Source organism: Solanum dulcamara, chromosome 9 (assembly GCF_947179165.1).
Source record: "Solanum dulcamara chromosome 9, daSolDulc1.2, whole genome shotgun sequence".
NCBI lineage: Eukaryota > Viridiplantae > Streptophyta > Magnoliopsida > Solanales > Solanaceae > Solanum > Solanum dulcamara.
The window spans coordinates 7,379,868-7,398,239 of record NC_077245.1 but is presented as its reverse complement, the minus strand read 5'-3'; the positions used below and the strand labels follow the sequence as shown (position 1 = coordinate 7,398,239).

The 18,372-nt window shown below is 35.0% G+C and overlaps 1 protein-coding gene across 2 annotated transcripts; it reads left to right on the top strand.

Annotated features, from left to right (window-relative positions):
• The first annotated feature begins 382 nt into the window (after positions 1-382).
• On the top strand, positions 383-13,064 carry LOC129902637 (cysteine--tRNA ligase, chloroplastic/mitochondrial). Of its 2 annotated transcripts, none has more exons than XM_055977975.1 (9): positions 383-875; positions 1,148-1,211; positions 1,334-1,495; positions 2,780-2,950; positions 4,638-4,919; positions 5,018-5,143; positions 5,623-5,826; positions 8,892-8,993; positions 12,700-13,064. In XM_055977975.1, exons 1-9 carry the CDS (start codon positions 502-504, stop codon positions 12,934-12,936), a joined length of 1,722 nt encoding a protein of 573 aa, XP_055833950.1. In that variant the 5' UTR covers positions 383-501; the 3' UTR covers positions 12,937-13,064. The 2 variants fall into 2 exon arrangements, with proteins under 2 accessions (XP_055833950.1, XP_055833951.1); XM_055977976.1 differs by having other exon boundaries at positions 386-875; positions 1,144-1,211.
• Positions 13,065-18,372: the final 5,308 nt, after the last annotated feature.

Below are 18,372 nucleotides of genomic sequence, written 5' to 3'. Positions count from 1 at the left end.
TGATAGTGAATGGATGTGTGATTGGACCAAGTGGTTCGCTTGGGAATCAACAATGGTCTTCGAGTGCCGGTCACGTCTAAGGTACCCTCTCGAGGCGTGACAACCAATGGGTTTGTCCTTGTTACATATTACTTCATGATGTATCGTATTATATTGTATCATATTGTACTATATTATTTTGACGAATATAATATTTGAATAAATACACACTAATAATTTAAATGATAAATTTATAAGAAAGTAAGGTACACAATAAAATTATCATAAAACTACAGGATAAAAATAAAATAAAATAATTAAATATAAAATAAAAGTAAAATAAGAAAGAAAATATTAAAGTAACAGGATAATCGCGCCAAATCGGTGTTATACAAAATGGTACCATCCAAACAAGGTGTAAACCTCTTTCTCCAGATAGGAATAGAGCAGCAACACTCATTAACAAGATAAAGCTTTTGTCGAAGTCGCCGGCCACCTGCTCCTCCTCCTCCGCCACTCTGAATGGCGACGCTTTTAAAATGCTACAAACCGTTGCTTCCCTTCCAAAGCCGTAAAATGCCCATTGTCGCCGCCGTCGATAGTTTCAGGTACTATTCGAGAAGCCGACTTAGGGCTAGGTGCGTGAGTACAATCGGAAATTCAAAGTCAAAGGTGGATATAAAAGTGGGTAACGCCTCCGCCGTTGACGGTGACGGAACTGAGACTGAATTGAAGAAGCAACAACTATGGTTACACAATACAATGAGCAAACAAAAGGAACTATTTATACCAAAAGTGCCGGGAAAAGTTGGAATGTACGTGTGTGGTGTAACGGCATATGATCTCAGCCATATCGGCCATGCTCGCGTTTATGTTTGCTTTGATGTTCTATACAGGTTACCCCTTTCCTTGTTCTATATTCATTCATATTTCTGATATTTTTGATTTATAAAGTGAACATCTAAATCAAAGTTCCACTCCTTGTCAAATTTCAACGTTGTTAATAACAATTTCAAACGTGTGCGTGCTGCTGTGAATTAAGTTGCATGAAATTGGGAGATGATTAGGATTGATCAATTTTCTTAAATGTATTCGGGGTATTTGGAAATTTGGTTTGTGTGACTAATCAGATACTCTTGCTTTTGTTTCTTTATGAAATGTTAGGCAGATACCTAAATTATTTGGGATATGAAGTCAATTATGTTCGCAACTTCACTGATGTTGATGACAAGGCAAGTTACTGTTTTTCTTTCAAGAGCTAATATTATTCAGCTATTTTATATCTGGAAAATTCAGTAGATCATTGCTACAGCTTATATTATTCAGCTGAAGCTGCTATTTTCAAATTCCGTAGATTATTGCTAGAGCAAATGAGCTGGGCGAGGATCCAATCAAATTAAGCAGACGTTTCTGCGAAGAGTTTCACCAAGACATGACTTATCTTCACTGTCTTCCTCCTTCAGTGGAACCTCGCGTGTCTGATCACATGCCTCATATAATCGATATGATTCAGCAGGTTTTGACTTTCATTATTTGTGCTTTTCTTTCCGCAATGATTTTTCTTGGTTGGTAGTCAGGAAAAGTTTTTATCTCTTATGGAGTTGGGCAAGCCCTATTTATGTGGGGTTAAATCTTAATTTTGTTTTGGTAGAGTTTTTTTCCTGATTTCAGCTGTACAAATTATAGAATAGCGCTTTTGATGTACCCCCCTATCTCTATGCGTTCTTTTCTTTCTTGATGTTGTGAACATTGGACATAAACTTAGTTATCGTGCACTGCATAATTCTGTATTAACAAACCTTTATCTTCTTCCTGTTCCCCTTTAGATCTACTGGATGCACTGCATAATTATGTGTTTCCCTTTAGATCTTAATGTGGAAGACTGATGCATAAGACGCAAAGCCAATTTCAGTTTTATCATTCTGTGAGCTGGGTTTCTGATGTAATCTAAACTAGGAAGGAAATCCTAAAACTAAGAACAATAAATAAAGGATAGAAGATGGACACAAGCAAAGCAAGAAACTAATAGACAACAATGACTATATTAAAGCCAAAACCTTCAATTAAGAATCCAATGACAATCACAAAATTCATAAGATAACATTCAAGAGGATAAATACTCAAACGAGCAATCTATCTTAGACAACCCTCAAGAGGGATGATCCCTCCAGCAAGCAATTCCATTAACATTTGTCTAGCAACAAAGGCCTTAGCAACAATTCTCTCAAGAGTATCACTCATCTTCAATCTCAAAAATAATCCTACTCTGAATGAGATATTCTCACCAATTTATAGTCTAGGCTAACAATTACAAAAATGCCTAAAGTAGTACTCAAATAAATTGCAAAAACAGACTGTCCGTGTAGTATGCGACGTCGCTTGCGGCATCGCATCTCCCACTTGTGGTTGCATCCATCTCCGCAACTCAAAACAGTGAGCTCTGAAATTTTAGGCTGAATGCGACTTGAATTGCAGTTGCAATCTCTGACTTGCGGTCGCATCCAGCTTAGCATCTCACATCGCAAGTGAGTCCTTCCTCCAAGTGGAATCTTGTACTTCTATTTTAGTAGGTTCTTGAGTCTCAAGCCTTCATTACAAGCTCCCTCCAAGCCTCCGAAGTAGCGACTTGATGAAAAGCTCTTGAACTCCTTTGCTAGGTTGGGTGTGAATGCATCAGTTTCTTCCCTAGACTTACCTTCAATCCCCTGCTGTTGATATATTCATGGTTTGATTCCGCGCAGTGTTATTTCTTGTTTCCCTATTACCGAGCTTTAACCTTTTTTGCGGTCTTCTGCGACAGATTCTCGATAATGGTTGTGCTTACAGAATCAATGGCGATGTCTACTTTTCTGTAGAAAAATTCCCAGAATATGGAACATTATCTGGCCGAAAATTGGAAGATAATAGGGCAGGAGAACGTGTAGCAGTAGACACGAGGAAGAAGCATCCAGCTGATTTTGCCTTGTGGAAAGTGAGTATTTGTAGTTATGCTTGTAAAGTTTCTTACTACTGACTGTGTCATGTGTTGGATTTTAAGCACATATTCATATCTTTCACATTCACTTTATCCTCATGTCAAAAGAACAAAAAGCAAATAACAGAAAAAATAGGACACCACGATAGAAGTACGAAAAAAAGAAGGGTATTCACCGTGTTTCTACTGTTTAAATATTATTTCTTTTCACGTGTGGCATGCAGTTCATCTGAACTACATTCGTTTGTGATTGATATTTATTTTTCTTGTTATTACTTGGTTTTTGAAGCGTATCCTAGAGATGGATTTGTTTGTTCCAAGTTGCTGCAGTGAAAATTATCAAACAAGCATGTTTACGTTATAAAAAACTTTTGAAGAAGTCAGCTATTCATTCGTCTTGTGTTTCAGGCACTAGCATCACGGAATGGATGTATTCCCTTCTTTACCCCTTAAATGAGAAGTCTTCAGCTTGCACCATTTAGTGTTATCAAGGGTGCGCGTAAAGCGCTCTTAAGCCCTGAAGCGAGGCTCAAAACGTGTTGAGCGCTTCACCTTGCTTAATGTGCGCTTCAATGTCGTCATCAAGGTTCTAAGACATACTATTCCTTGCCAACAAACCACTTCTGAAGAGACGACACTAAACAATTGATATTTCATTTTATTGTAATTATTTTTCAATTTCTTTGTTCATATATTTTTTCATTCATGCTTATAAATTATTAGTCTTGAACTATACATATATATTTGGTTTTTTATCCCTTTGCGCCTTTTTTCATTAAAGCCCACGCTTTATTTGTGCTTAAAGCCTCAACATACCTTAGAGCTTTTTTGCGCTTTTTGCTTTTGATAACACTTGAGCAACTCTGAGATAATTTGAATGGACTATTTGGTTTGGTCACTAAATTTCATGAAAAAGGTTTGAGATGGATAGTTCAAGTGCAATCATGGAAAGAAACTCTAAGACATTGTTGGGGCATCTTTTACCTACTGCGATTTCTTTTTGGCAAAAATAGTCATTGTTTTGATGATTTTGAAGTGTTGTAACATTTATCCATTATGTGAAAATACCAAATGCTTCTTTCTCTTCACTTTAGTCTTTCTATTATTATCAATAATAAATAAATAAAAAGTCATAGATCCATCACAATGGATGTATTCCCCATTTAACCCGTTAAATGAAAATCTTCACCCAAGTTGCTCGGACTCTTCACTTTTGGTGCTGCAACCGTGTCGACATGACATGAGTGTGAGCTCCATACCCGGTCTGGTCAACAGATTTTGGGTACTTTGACCAAAATTGATGTAGAAATTCTGGACAGATTCAAGGATTTCTGTAATTAATACAAAAGAGCTAAGGGGAAATTGAAGAAAATGAAATACCTTGTATATAGAATTTGTATGTCACTTCTTTTCCTTTTATCTCCTTCCATAATTCTCCTCAGTAAAAGAAAGAAATCATATCAGAACTTCAATATGAAATAGGTGCTGTTTGGCAGTTCTACTGAACATGAAATAGTAGAATGTCTGGCATATTTTGTTATGAACTGCTTTCGTTTGGCTTCATGCATCAAGCTTTGAAAAGATGTGCAACTGAGTTAATTGTTGTTTAGTTACCGTTGACAGGGAGATTTGAGCTGATGTTTTCTTGACCGCTGCTACTATTGATGTCTATTTTCTCACGCAGACTGCTAAGGAGGGAGAACCTTTCTGGGAGAGTCCCTGGGGTCCAGGAAGACCTGGATGGCATATTGAGTGCAGTGCCATGAGTGCCGCATACTTAGGATATTCTTTCGACATTCATGGTGGGGGGATGGATCTCGTGTTTCCTCACCATGAAAATGAAATTGCCCAGAGCTGTGCTGCTTGTAGGAAGAGCAACATAACTTATTGGATACACAATGGATTTGTCAACATTGACTCTCAGAAAATGTCAAAGTCACTAGGAAACTTTTTCACAATTCGGCAGGTATACTGGGGAGGAAAGTTGTGCTTCACTTACAGAATTGATATTTGTTCCATTCTTTTCGGTAGCTTTTAATGTTTCTATGTGTTGTTTTTCTTCAGGTGATTGATCTTTATCACCCATTGGCACTTAGGCTTTTCTTAATTGGGACACATTATAGATCTCCAATCAATTATACGATTGTACAGATTGAGAGTGCATCTGACCGCCTTTTTTACATATATCAGGTACTTTGATTCACAATCTCTAATATGTATGGTAAATAAACAATTATCCATGATGTTCTAGTGTGTATAGAAGAGTGTTGTTCGTGGAGAATCATATTGTGTTGTGGATTCTCTACTTCTTGATATATTGCTTGTGTACAGGAGATTTCTCCATTATTAGTAAAATTAATTACCTTATTCTAAAAAATAATGCTTCTTCCTTCTTCTATTTCAATTTGCTTATGTCAATTGTTGTCTGGTATGTTGAAGAAGTCATAAGGAGATTAGGAGTCATAGCTCAAGAACTCCCTCTTAAGAAACAACACTCTTCTGTCTAAATTAGTCTTTAATTTTTATTCAAATTCCTATTTTGCCTGTACCAAACAAAAATTCATATTTTAAATGATCCAAGAGCAGTTATTCCTCTAACGTTTGCTAATGAGTTTGTCCTTTATATCAGATAAAACAGATATTAACCTGAGTGTTGTCTTTGGTAATAGGCATTAGATGATTGTCAAATTCTTTTCAGCCAGCATGATGAGGCAAGCTGGAAGGATTCTATTCCTGCAGAAACTGCTAATTGTATAGATAAATTCCAAGATGAAGTTTTATCTTCAATATCAGATGATCTTCACACTCCTGTTGCACTGGCAGCAATGTCGGACCCACTGAAGTTGATCAATGATCTCTTGCATACACGAAAGGTACTTTTGCTTCAACTGAAGTACAAAGCAGCACCCTCTTCCCTGTCTATACACACTCAAAGCTATTTTTACTTCAACTGAAATGCCAATCAACACTCTCCCTTGCTGAAAATTTTAAACGGTCAACAGGTAGTGTAACGAATGCTTTGTTTTCACTGTCATGCTTTATTGTGGGAAAAGTATTAGTTTAACAATTTTATCAGTTTCTTTTTTTAAAGGTAATCTCAATCAAAGAAGTGACTATTCATATATACAGTCACTTCACTCACATAAATTATTTTGGGAAGTGAACAAAAATTTTTGGGAGATCGGGCATATTAGCATAACGGCCTAGTATAATTAATTATATTCTTGTGGTTCCAAAGCAAGATCTTGATTACTTTCTTAGTTGATTGTAGTAGGTGTAGTTTTTTGCTGTAAAGGACTTCATTGACTAGGTAGAGTCGTTGAAGAAGTTTGGAGAAAGAGCCAACAATTGGGTGAATTATTGAGGGTAGAGGTAGGGGCTGGTGGTAACAGTTCCTTAGGTGTGCAAGGGCGGTTGTAACCTTAAATTGCTCGAGTTTAGGGAAGATTTTTGGGGAAATCCTAAGAGAGGTAGGTCGTGGTTTTGTTTGCCCTGAGCAATGATTTTTCCACATGAAAATACTTGTGTTGATTTACTTATTCTGAACTTCATCTTCTTGCATAATTAGTCAAAGAACCTTATTCTTTGAGACAGTACGTTGCAGTCAAAATAATAAGTTGTAGTCAGGCTTAATTTGGTTAATAGCTTTACATCGTAGTGACATTGTGTAGATACACACTTATTGCTGATATGAGGTTACCTAAATATTCTTTGTTATTATGGATGAAGTATATTCATAAGCCCAACTTCTTTTTTACTTTCAAACGAAGAAGATTTGTTGATGAGAGGAAGCATTACAAGTTGAGGACCCTGAAGTCCGTGATTCAATTTTTTGGTTAACTGGAAAACAAACTTTGGTGCCCCTTAGACCTTAGGAATCTTTTCTTTTGCCTACTGATATCCGTAAGACCCATTTAGCTTTCACCATTTAGTGCAATGTTTTGTTAGTCGTTTTTTATGTTCTTAGGGCTGTTTGGTTACTGGTTAGAGTTATGTAGATTTTAATTATGTAGGGTTTAGTTATGCAGGTGTTATGTAGAGTTTAAAAAAATTAGTGAGCTAATTCTTATTTCTTAATTTCAAAATGTTTAGTGAGCTAATATTTATTATACTCATTAAAATAAATAACTATCTAAATAACACATTAAAATTTAAATAAATACCAATAGCTAAAACAATAAAGTAAATAACAAATAACTAAAAGCAATTATGTAATTTGTATTGAATAGGATTAAGCAATCAAGACAAAAAAGGGGTAAATGTGTAATTTATTTATTTTAATACATTTATAACTAATACCCACATAACTTAAATCTCCCTTCTATCCTGCATAACTTATAGATAGATTCCCTCATAAGTTATGTAAGTATTAATTATGTAGGATTACAAAAAATGCAACCAAACATTGTATAAAAGTAATACGTGAATAACTTTTACCCTATTTGCAAACCAAACATGGTATAAAATTAATACATGAATAACCAAAGTTATTCATGTATTAGCTTTGTGTTTATCACGTAACCAAACGGCCCCTTAAGGTGGTCCAGAGATTATACATAAAATGACTAAGATACTAAAAGGCTTGGGTATCTTAAAGGTTATCTTGTTTATTCATTTTGTGATGTATTCATTTCATTGTTGCCCATGGAAGAATTATTGATTTTGATGTCTTGCACTGTGGTTGATTTCACAAGTGTCGTAGCAGTCGTAGGACTTGTTCATTAGATGAGTTATTAGTCAATTTAGATAATATGTCTATTTCTAGGTAGGTAGCTTTGGTTTATCTTGTTATTCTATTTTACATGTACCAAGACCATGCTCTACCACTACAAATCAAACTAACATAAGTATTCAATCAGGGAATAGGGAATAAGATACTGAGCTGAACAGAGCAACTGCAGAAATTACGAAGTCTTAAAATATTTGACATTGTTTTTCTTAAGAAATTACTACATGAATCATCGATTTTCTTATCATTCTGTAATTGAGAATGCTGTCGAAAAAAGATGAAACACGAGTGAGAAAAAAACCTGCATGAATAAGCAATGATATCAAAATGATATTCTGGTACCCAGTTTTTGGGTCTGAAAATGAAGCCTAATCTGACAAGCTCAAAACCGAAAAATCGAACTGATCTTGGATAAAACGAACCAAACCAAAATTACTACGCTTCAGTTTCAGTTAGCAGAATCGTCAAACTGATAAATGATAAACCGAACCGATATTTGTCTCTTTCAGATTGTTACTGATTCTGGTGTTGAAATTTTTGGAAAAAACTATAGTGAATTTCAGTGTTGTCAAAGGCACGCTTAAGCCCTAAAGCGAGGCTCAAAACGTGTTGAGCACTTCGTCTCACTTAATATGTGCTTCGGTGTCGTCATCAAGGTTCTAAGGTATACTTTTCCTTGCCAATGAGCCTCTTCAGAAGAGGCGGCACTAAACAATTGATATTTCACTTTATCATAGTTTTTTTCCAATTTCTTTGTTCAGATATTTGCCATGCATGCTTATAATTATTAGTCTTGGACTAAACCTATATATTTGTATTTTTTTTCTCCCGTTGCACCTTTTTTCAATAAAACGCATACTTTATTTGCGCTTAAAGCCCCAACGAACACTAGAGTTTTATTGCGCTCTTTTGCTTTTGATAATACTGACTGAGTTTTAAGGTTCTGATTCCTTACACATATTGTATAACTGAATCAAAGTAAAAGTGGGGAAATCTTCCACTCCAGTAACTCATGGTAGGTATCATTCAGATTATGTTACTATTTCCAGACAACGGAAGGAATCATTTTTCCATTTTGCTCCGTTGTTTCTTTTACTACCAATTCTCTATTAACTATATGGAATATAACTTTACTTCTCTTCTTAACTCCTAGTTACATAAAACTTTGGGAAAAGGTTCCCTTGACAGCTGTGTTTGGCTTTCCTGCAGGGTAAAAAGCAAGCATTGCGGATAGAGTCACTTGCGGCTTTAGAAAAAACTATAAGGAATGTTCTAGCAGTTCTGGGGCTTGTGCCAGCCAGTTATGCAGAGGTGCAAAATTTTATTTGCTGTCTGATTTCAAGCATTGCATTTTGTATGTTACTTTGTCCTTAGAAATTAATGGTCCCAGTGGTGCCTATAGTGCATACTATTTTCAGATGATGTTGTGCTAAGTAATGAAATTAACAAAAGAGTCAACTAGAAGTTGAAATTGTGAAAACTAGAGAATAAGGGTATAGGATGAGTAAAAGTAAGAAGGCAATATGAATAGTGAGGTTACACCCCACAGAAGAATTGAAGATCAAGTAAGATTGGTTCGGATTGTGGTTTCTAAATGTACACAATCTAGATATCTAGGATTCTAGGCCAAGCTGCACATGAGAATTGTATTTAAAATGAATATCTAGCACAAATCTAATATAGGATGACTGAAGTAGAGGAGCTCTATAACAGGGCTATGTGACATGGTCTGATGGAGGAGATACAGAGCAAGGTGAAGGCAATTTCTATAGAATGACTGTAAGATCAACAATATTATATGGGAGGTCGAGGTGGGTGGGTGGGCGAGGGGGTAGGGATGGTGCGGTATATGAATTGAAGGGAAAATGTGTACTCAAACCACATTGCTAAGTTTTGCTAGAAGAGGATGATCCTTCCCCACCTCTTGTTTCTTGTAGCCATTGTCTCTATTTCCCTTCATATTTTTTTGAATTTATTAAACCCACGATATATACTGAAGAATGAGCAGGGAAAGAACTAAGGTGCCAAACAAGATTTCGGTGGAGTTCTGAAAGAACATTAACATGACAGACTTGGAGTAGTTGACTGAATTGTTTAATGTTATTTATGTTCATTGATCTAGAGAAGGCATACGACAAAGACCCTAGGGAGGTTCTATGGAAATGCTTGAAGGCTAGAGGTCTACTTGTGGCTTACACTAGGGAGATTGAAGACATGTACGATGGAGCCAAGATTAGGGTGCAGATAGTGGGAGGAGAATCAGAGGACTTCTCAGTCATGATAGGGTTGCACTAGGGATTGACTCTTAGTCCGTTTCTTTTTGCACCGGTTAGGCGGTTATGGATGAACCGTCACGTCATATCAAAGGTGAGGTGCAATGATGTATATTATTCGCTGGTGGCATTATTTTGGTTGATGAGACATAGGAGCAAAGTTTACACCAGGTTGCAGGTTTGGAGACAAACATTAGAGTCTAAAGGGTTCAGGTTGAGTAAGACCAAGACTGAATACATGGAGTGTAAGTTCAGTGATGTTGGACCTGAGGTTGACGTGAAAGCGAGGCTTGATTCCCAAGTCATCCCTAAGAGAGGATGTTTCAAGTACTTGGGATCTTTAATTTAAGGTAAGGATGGCAAACGGGTTGGTCGAAAATGAGTCAGGTGAAAAAAGATAAATATCTGACCCACCCATATTTGATATGGATAAAAAATGGGTAACTCAATGGATAATATGGATATCCATTGCTTCTTATTATGTAAACAAATAAGTACTCTCAAATTACAAGTATTTTTTCTTCTTTTATTTCTCTTTTTTAGGGTGTGTTTTCGTATGAAAAAATAAGTGGTCCTGAGTCGCACTACTAAAAATCTGCTTAAAACAGACCTAAAAAACCAACCTCAAAAGAGATCCGAAAAGACCAGTATCGTTTGTTTTTTTTAAAAAAATACTTTTTAACAATATCAACCTGCGAAGGTTGTTTTTTAGCACCAAAAATAAGGAAAATGCAAACAAACCTCCTAATGTTGTTATTTTGTAAGAAATAGGTAATTGCAAAAGTCGGTTTATAATATATATTTTTCTTTTTTTCAAAAAACATCCTTCGGAAGTCGGTATTTTTTTATGTTTAAAAAAATCGACCTCTCAAGGTCAATAAATTTCTCTAAAAGATGATCTAAGAATGGTTGATTTTTTTTCTAACCTATGATTTTAGGTCGGTTTTCGAGGTCGATTTTAATTGTCTTTTTAGTAGTATCGGATCGGGGTTGAAATTCGAGAATTGGGTCAGGGTCGGGATCTGGAGTTAGATCTCGGGTTAGGGTAAGTAGTCGGGTTGGTTCTCGAATTAGCATCGAGAGTTGGATCTTGGGTTGGGTCGTAGTTGAGGTCAAAAGTCGGATCCTGTTCGAGGCAAAGTTAGGGTCGTAGTCGAGAGTCGGGGTTGTAGTTGAATCTTGGGTGGGGCTGGAAGTTGGGTCTCGTTTCAAGATAGTGAGGTTTAAATAAAGTTTTGAAAAATATTTTCCTTACTTTTTATGTAGGGAAATCATTTTCCTTAAATTAGAGGAAAACAAGTTCATTTGAAAAATATTTTTCAAAACATTTAAACCAACCAAGCATGAGTATTGAAAATAGTTTTTTTTATACCAAATAAACTCTTAATAAGTGGACTTTTTAGAGGTTCCTATATCTTTACATACTTTAGGGAATGCAATTGGTAGACATAAATAGGTTATTTATATTTTATAATAGATAATATGAGTTGATCCATATTTGATCCACTTTTAAATGATTGGATACCCAACCCATTTAAAATGGGCCGAGTCGAGTGGATAACCATAGATTTTATACATTTTGCCACTCCAATTCAAGGTAATGGATAGAGTGATGATGATGATGATGATGATGATGTCACACACCGTATTGGTGTAGGATGGGCAAGATGGAGGCTTGTCTCCGTGGTCTTATGTGATAAAAAATGTATCGTCGAAGCTTAGAGGTAAGTTCTATAGAGTGGTGGTTATAACTCTCACATTTAGAAGTTGAAAGTTGCAGTGAGAATGTTGCGATGACTGTGTGGACATACTATGAGAGATAAGATTAGAAATGAGGATATCTGGGTCAAGGTGGGAGTGACTTTGGCAGAAGACAAAATGCGGGAAACGAGACTATGATGGTTCGAGCATTTGAAGAGCCAATGTTTGGATGCCCCAGTGCGGCGGTGTGAGACGCTGGCTGTGGAAGGATTCAAGAGAGGTAGAGGTAAACGAAGAAGTATTGGGAAGAAGTGATTAGACAGCACATGATACAATTTCAGCTTATCAAGGACACGACCTTAAATAGAAGGTTGGGGAGGATACAAATTAGGGTAGAGGGCTTGTAGGTTGTAATGTGTGTTTGTTATCCGTCCATACTAGTAGTTGTAGTATTGTTCCTGTAGTTTGTGGTCCTTCTATTTCTGTTATTATCTGTTGTCTTGTCCTTTGACTTTCATATTGTGTTGATTGTTCAGTTACTATCTATTATTTCTTTACTTTTGTTACTTCGTTTTTTGGATTGTTTTGGACTTTTTTTCTGGAACTGGGGGGTCTATCGGAAGCAGCCTCTCTACCTGAGGTAGAGGTAAGGTCTATGTATACTTTGCCCTCCCCAGACTCTATCTTGTGGGATTACACTGGGTATGTTGTTGTTGTTTACACTGAAGTGTCTGTAACAGGTCCTTAATTTCATGTTTCAAGCAACACTTTTTTCACCTTGAGGATTGTTGCAAACTTGTTCAATATCTGGTGGCTTCCAGCTCTGCGGCTAGAATTTATGCATTTAGTCCATTCACAAAGTGTTATTGTCTAGATTGCATCAACATTCCCTGCGTCATAGCAATTAGGAAAAAAAAACATTTCCTGCATCCTATCCTGGTACTTGTGCCTCCTGCCAATCAAGTGTTTCCACCTTTTGTAGCATCTGGATGATAATCATAGTACGGAATCTCACAGCTTAGCCATGCTTTTGTTCTATGTAGGCTTTGCATGAATTAAGGGAAAAAGCTTTGAAGCGTGCAAAGTTGACCGACGATCAAGTTCACCAGAAAATCGCAGAGAGGGATACAGCAAGAAAAAATAAAGAATATGATAGATCGGATGTAATTCGAAAAGATTTGGCTGCTGTAGGTATTGCTTTGATGGATAGCCCTGAAGGCACTACGTGGAGACCAGCTTTTCCTCTTGGGTTGGAAGAAGAGCAAGTTGCAGCCCCTTGAAATTTCTCACATATTTGCAATAACCTGCCATGTTGTGCATATTAATTTTGGGAAATGATGTTTAGTTCCACTCTAAACTGAGAAAAGGTTTGGTTGTAACATCTTAGAGAAGCAAAGTAAATTTTCTAGAGTTGCAGTGCAAAATGGGAAGGCCTCTATTTGATTCAAATTTTCTCGTTTTAGCATCATTCATATATGTGAACGAGCTGCAAAGCTTCAAGTCTTGGAAACATCGAGAAACTATTGCTTTGTCGTTTCAAGCCTGAAGAAAATTTAGGGCTTTTCATTCATGTTTTAGGTACAATTTAACCTGCAAGCAGCTACATGAATGGTTGGTATCTCAGAAAATACACTTAAGAGTACGGAGTTAGAGTTATTATCTGTGAGATGTTTACCCTTTTGGCTTCTAAGGCGGGGATTTCCCCAGTATTATTTGTAATTTCGTTTCGTGATTTGAAATCAGCGGTTGAAATTATGAAATGAAATCCTAAATTCTCCAAAAATCCTGATTAGGGAATTTCATATTATGATTTCACATTTTTTCAAATACAAAGATTGATCCACAAATTTATATTTTGTTAAAAAAAAAATTCTACCATTTCATACTTAAGATCCAAATGAAGCATGCATTTGGTACTCCAAACATGTTAGTATTATCACTGTAAGAATTTATCTTCATAGTATATTTACACTAAATTAATCGATGCATGACATGTGTCTGAGCATCCATAATTTTAACTTAACCGTAGTTAGAAAATATTGATGATTGTAGAATCGAAAAATAAGTAAACAAAAAAAATTTAGGAAAAAGAAAATAAAAAAGAAAGACTACCTATTGTTCTACCATAGAAATATTTTAGAGTATTAGATTAAATAACTACAATTTCCATATTCATAAATGAAGTTCTTTTTCCAACAAAATCCAAAGTAATGCATTGGTGACACATAAATAATACTCCTGTCTTATCAACTTGAATTGATGCTTAAAATTATATATAATAATAATACTATTGTTGTACAAGTGGATGTCCATTTCCATTTTTTCTCTTGACAAAAATTTGTCCCCCAACTTTATCCTTCCTAACTTGTTACCTTTCTTCATTTGCAGTGGCTATATAGCCACTGCTGATATGTAGTTACAGATATATCTGCTGATATGTAGTTATAGATATAAAAAATTCTCTCAATTGTCTTTCTTTTATTAATTTGCTAAGTTAGTTTGTTTTATAACACGTTATCAACATGAGACTCCAACACTTTGAGCTATTTTAAGAAGGTAACAAAAGGGTTAGAATTTTATTTTCTTAAAATATCTAATATCTCTAAACTTGAATTTGTTGCTCTTGATATATCGGAAAAAAGGCTACTCATCATAGGCATTAGATACCGAAATACACCTAAAATCGATGGGTCTGACAGACACCATCAAAGATGACAATAAGGCATCTAGTCAAGACCGTATCAAAGCCATGATATTTCTTCGCCACCATCTTGACGAGGGGTTAAAATTACAGTACCTCACATTAAAAGACCCTTTTAAACTGTGGAAGAATCTAAAAAAAAAGATATGACCATCTAAAGTTGGTCATCCTTCCACAAGCACGTCATGATTGGCTCAATTTGAGATTAATAAATTTTAAAAATATAATTGAATATAATTCTCCCTTGTTTAGAATTATAGCACAGTTAAATTTATGCGGAGAAGAAATCACTGAGCAAGACAAACTTAAAAAAATATACTCTACATTTTCACCCGCTAATATGCTCCTGCAGCAACAATATCACGAAAATGATTTTAAAAAATATTCTGAATTACTTTCTCACCTTCTTATTGCTGAATGCCACAACGAACTATTAATGAAATATCATGATAGTCGGCCCATTGGTTCTTTGTCACTCCCTGAAGTGAATCAGACAAACTATAACCAACGAGAAAGAGGTCATGGTCGTGGTCGAAGAAAAAATTATAATCATGATGCTCGGCTGGCACCGAAAAATTATCAGCAATATAAAAAGAAGAGTGAAAAGCAAGAAGCTATACCAAAGAAAAATTCTGAAAGTGTATGTCATAGATGTGGAGGTATGGGGCATTGGTCACGGACCTGCCGGTCATCAAAACGTCTAGTTCAGTTATATCAGGTATTCTTGAAGAGAGCAGAAAATAATCCAGAGACAAACTTTATCTTTGAAGATAATATTGAGCCTATGCATCTGGATGTAGCTGATTTCTTCAATTTTCTAGAAGGAAATATGAATATTGATAACCGTGATAATATTTAAATAATTTCCTTTTTATTTGTTTGTACTAAATCATGTGTTTGTATTTTTTTAATTCATGTAAATAAATAAAATTTGTATAATGAGTTATGTATTAATTATAATATTTACTTTATTTCTTTTTGAAAAAAATATGGATATGCCTCAAATTTTGGTTGGATCAATGATCAATCACGAGGATATTTGTGTAATTGATAGTGGAACAACTCATGTCATTTTTAAAGACGAGAAATATTTTCCTACTTGCTTAGAAGAAAAACAAATATTAGTATAATTTTTGATAATTCAAAAATTATTGAAGGCTCTGAAAGAACTACTATATTTCTGCCTAAAGGGACAAAGTTTGTTATAAAAGATACACTATACTCTTCTAAATCCCCAAAAAATTTGTTAAGTTTTGAAGATATCAGCAGAAATTAGTGCGATTGAAGCACATTTGATCGTAAACCAGAAGTTCACGGATCTAAATACATTTGTGCTATGGCATGATCGAATAGGTCATCCTGGATCAATAATGATGAGAAGAATTCTTGAAAATTTAACTGGACATCCGTTAAAGAATCTGAAAATTCTTATGAATGATGAATTTTCATGTGCTACTTGTTATCACGGCAAATTAATTGCCAGACCTTCAACCCTGAAGGTTGGCATCGATCTCCTGATTTTTTAGAGCGTATATATGGGGATATATGTGGACCTATTCATCCACCTAGTGGATTGTTTAGATATTTTATGGTCTTAATAGATGCATCATCAAGATGGTCTCATGTGTGTCTGTTGTCCTCTCGTAACCTGACGTTTGCGAAGTTATTAGCACAAATAATAAAATTAAAGACGCAATTCCCAGATTATCTAATTAAAGCTATTCGCCTTGATAATGCTGGAGAATTTATATTTCAAATTTTTGATGATTATTGCTTATCAATTAGGATAAAAATTGAAAATACTATTGCTCATGTTCATACTCAAAATGGCCTTGAAGAGTCATTTATTAAGCACCTACAATTGATAAAAAGACCTCTACTTATGAAAACAAAATTGTCGATTACTGTTTGGGGTCATGCTATCTTACATGCAGCAACACTTGTACGTCTCAGACCGATAAATAATAATAAATACTCTCCGTGATAATTAGTATTTGGTCATGAGCCAAATATAATCTATCTATGAATTTTTTGTTGTGCGGTATACGTGCCTTTGGCACTACCAAAACGTACAAAGATGGGCCCTCAACGAAGGTTGAGCATAAATGTTGGGTTTGACTCACCCTTCATAATTCGCTACCTTAACCCGTTGACATGAGACTTATTTACTGCTCGATTTGCAGATTATCGATTTGATGAAACAACTTTTCCACAACTAGGGGAGAGAAAAAGAAACCCGAAAGAGAAATTGCGTGGAAAGTTTCATCACTATCTCATTTTGATCCACGTACCTGCATATGTGAGCAGGAGGTCTAGAAGATCATCCACTTACAGAAAATACCAAATCAAATGCCAGATGCATTTACTGATTAGAAACGGATAACTAAGTCACATATCCCTGCAGTAAATGTGCCTATCTGGATTGATGTCACAAAAGGACCATCCACTAGTATTATAGCTTCTGAATCCCAAACACGTCTAAAGCGTGGTAGGCCATTGAGTTCAAAGGATAAAAATCCTAGAAACAGATGCATGAGAAATAATAAAGATGATACTACAAAAGAACCTCCTAAAGAAGGTCAAGATTTGAGTAATGTTGGTATTTCTGAAGAAATTAGTGAACCCGAGACTCAAGTGAATGAAGAACTTTCAATAAATTTTATCGATGATGAGATAAATCTACCATTCATATCTGAATGAGCAGTCAAATGATGACCTTCAAAAATTGGATTTTGAGAGAGTATGGTGTTACAAAAGGAAAAGGGAGTCGGAAGTTGAAGGGTCATATGAAGAAGTTGATATATAATTTGAATGATAAACCTAAAAGAAATTGTAGGGCATGGGGTAGAGCTTCTATGAAAAGGTAGGTAAATGATAAAATATAATTATTAAATAATAAGTAAAGATAAAATGATAAAAAAATATTAAGGTAACGACACGATCATACCAAATCAGTCGTTACACAAAATGAGTCTTTGTCGTTACCTAACGATGAATTTAAACGATACGATAAAATAGAATTTAAGTAACAATCAAAACAAACATTGAATTTAGATTAACAATACAACATAATACAAGAGGTAACAACCATCCAAACAAGGTGTTAATAGTCTCATGGTCCAAACTATTTACCCTCTTACCCCATTTTTTTCTTTTAATTTTGCGCATGACGATGCTGACGTCAGTATCAGTGCTATGAAATAATCCTCTGTGATGCTCCATCGGCGCCAGTAGGTTTTTTGACCAGATTCCCCTAAAAATCGTACGTGTGGGTCTCCTGTATATTGATACCATATCGGTATCATTTAAGATTGAGCTTAATTCTCTGTGATACTCCGTTGGTATATTGATACCCTATCTGTATCATACAAGATTGAACTCTTTTTTTAAGAAATAAAAATAAAATAATTAAGAGAAAATTATTAAAATCACAATCTTATTTATTAAACTCTAAATTAGTAAATATATTCTTTGTGATAGGTATCATATAGGATTGAACTTAATCCTCTGTGATACTGCATCGGTATATTGATATCCTATCGGTATCAAGTAGGGTGCGCGGATTTTAAAATAAATTTATGTTATTTTAAAATAAAAAAGGGTATGAAAGTAATTGGACATTTAAAAGTAGATACTTCCCCTTTTAAGGTATGCGTGTTATTTTCCCTAATATATATGGTATAAAAAATGTATATAATGGGTGTTGTATATATATTTTCAAAAATAATTACAATATTATTTCTGTTTGTTGCTACTATCTCTTTTTTATTGATCTCTAAGCCAAAGATTTATTGAAAACAACCTCATTATCTTTTTAAGATAAGAATAAATTTCTGTGCATATTTCATATGTGAGATTACACTTAATTTGTTGTTGTACCTTGATTACCTTCAATTATTTTGATGTACAATTACACAAAAAAAAAAGAAGCTTAAAATATCAACGAACCCATAAACTTCTTAGTAAATTTATTTAAGCACTTGAATTATAATACTTGAACACATGATAAAATGTC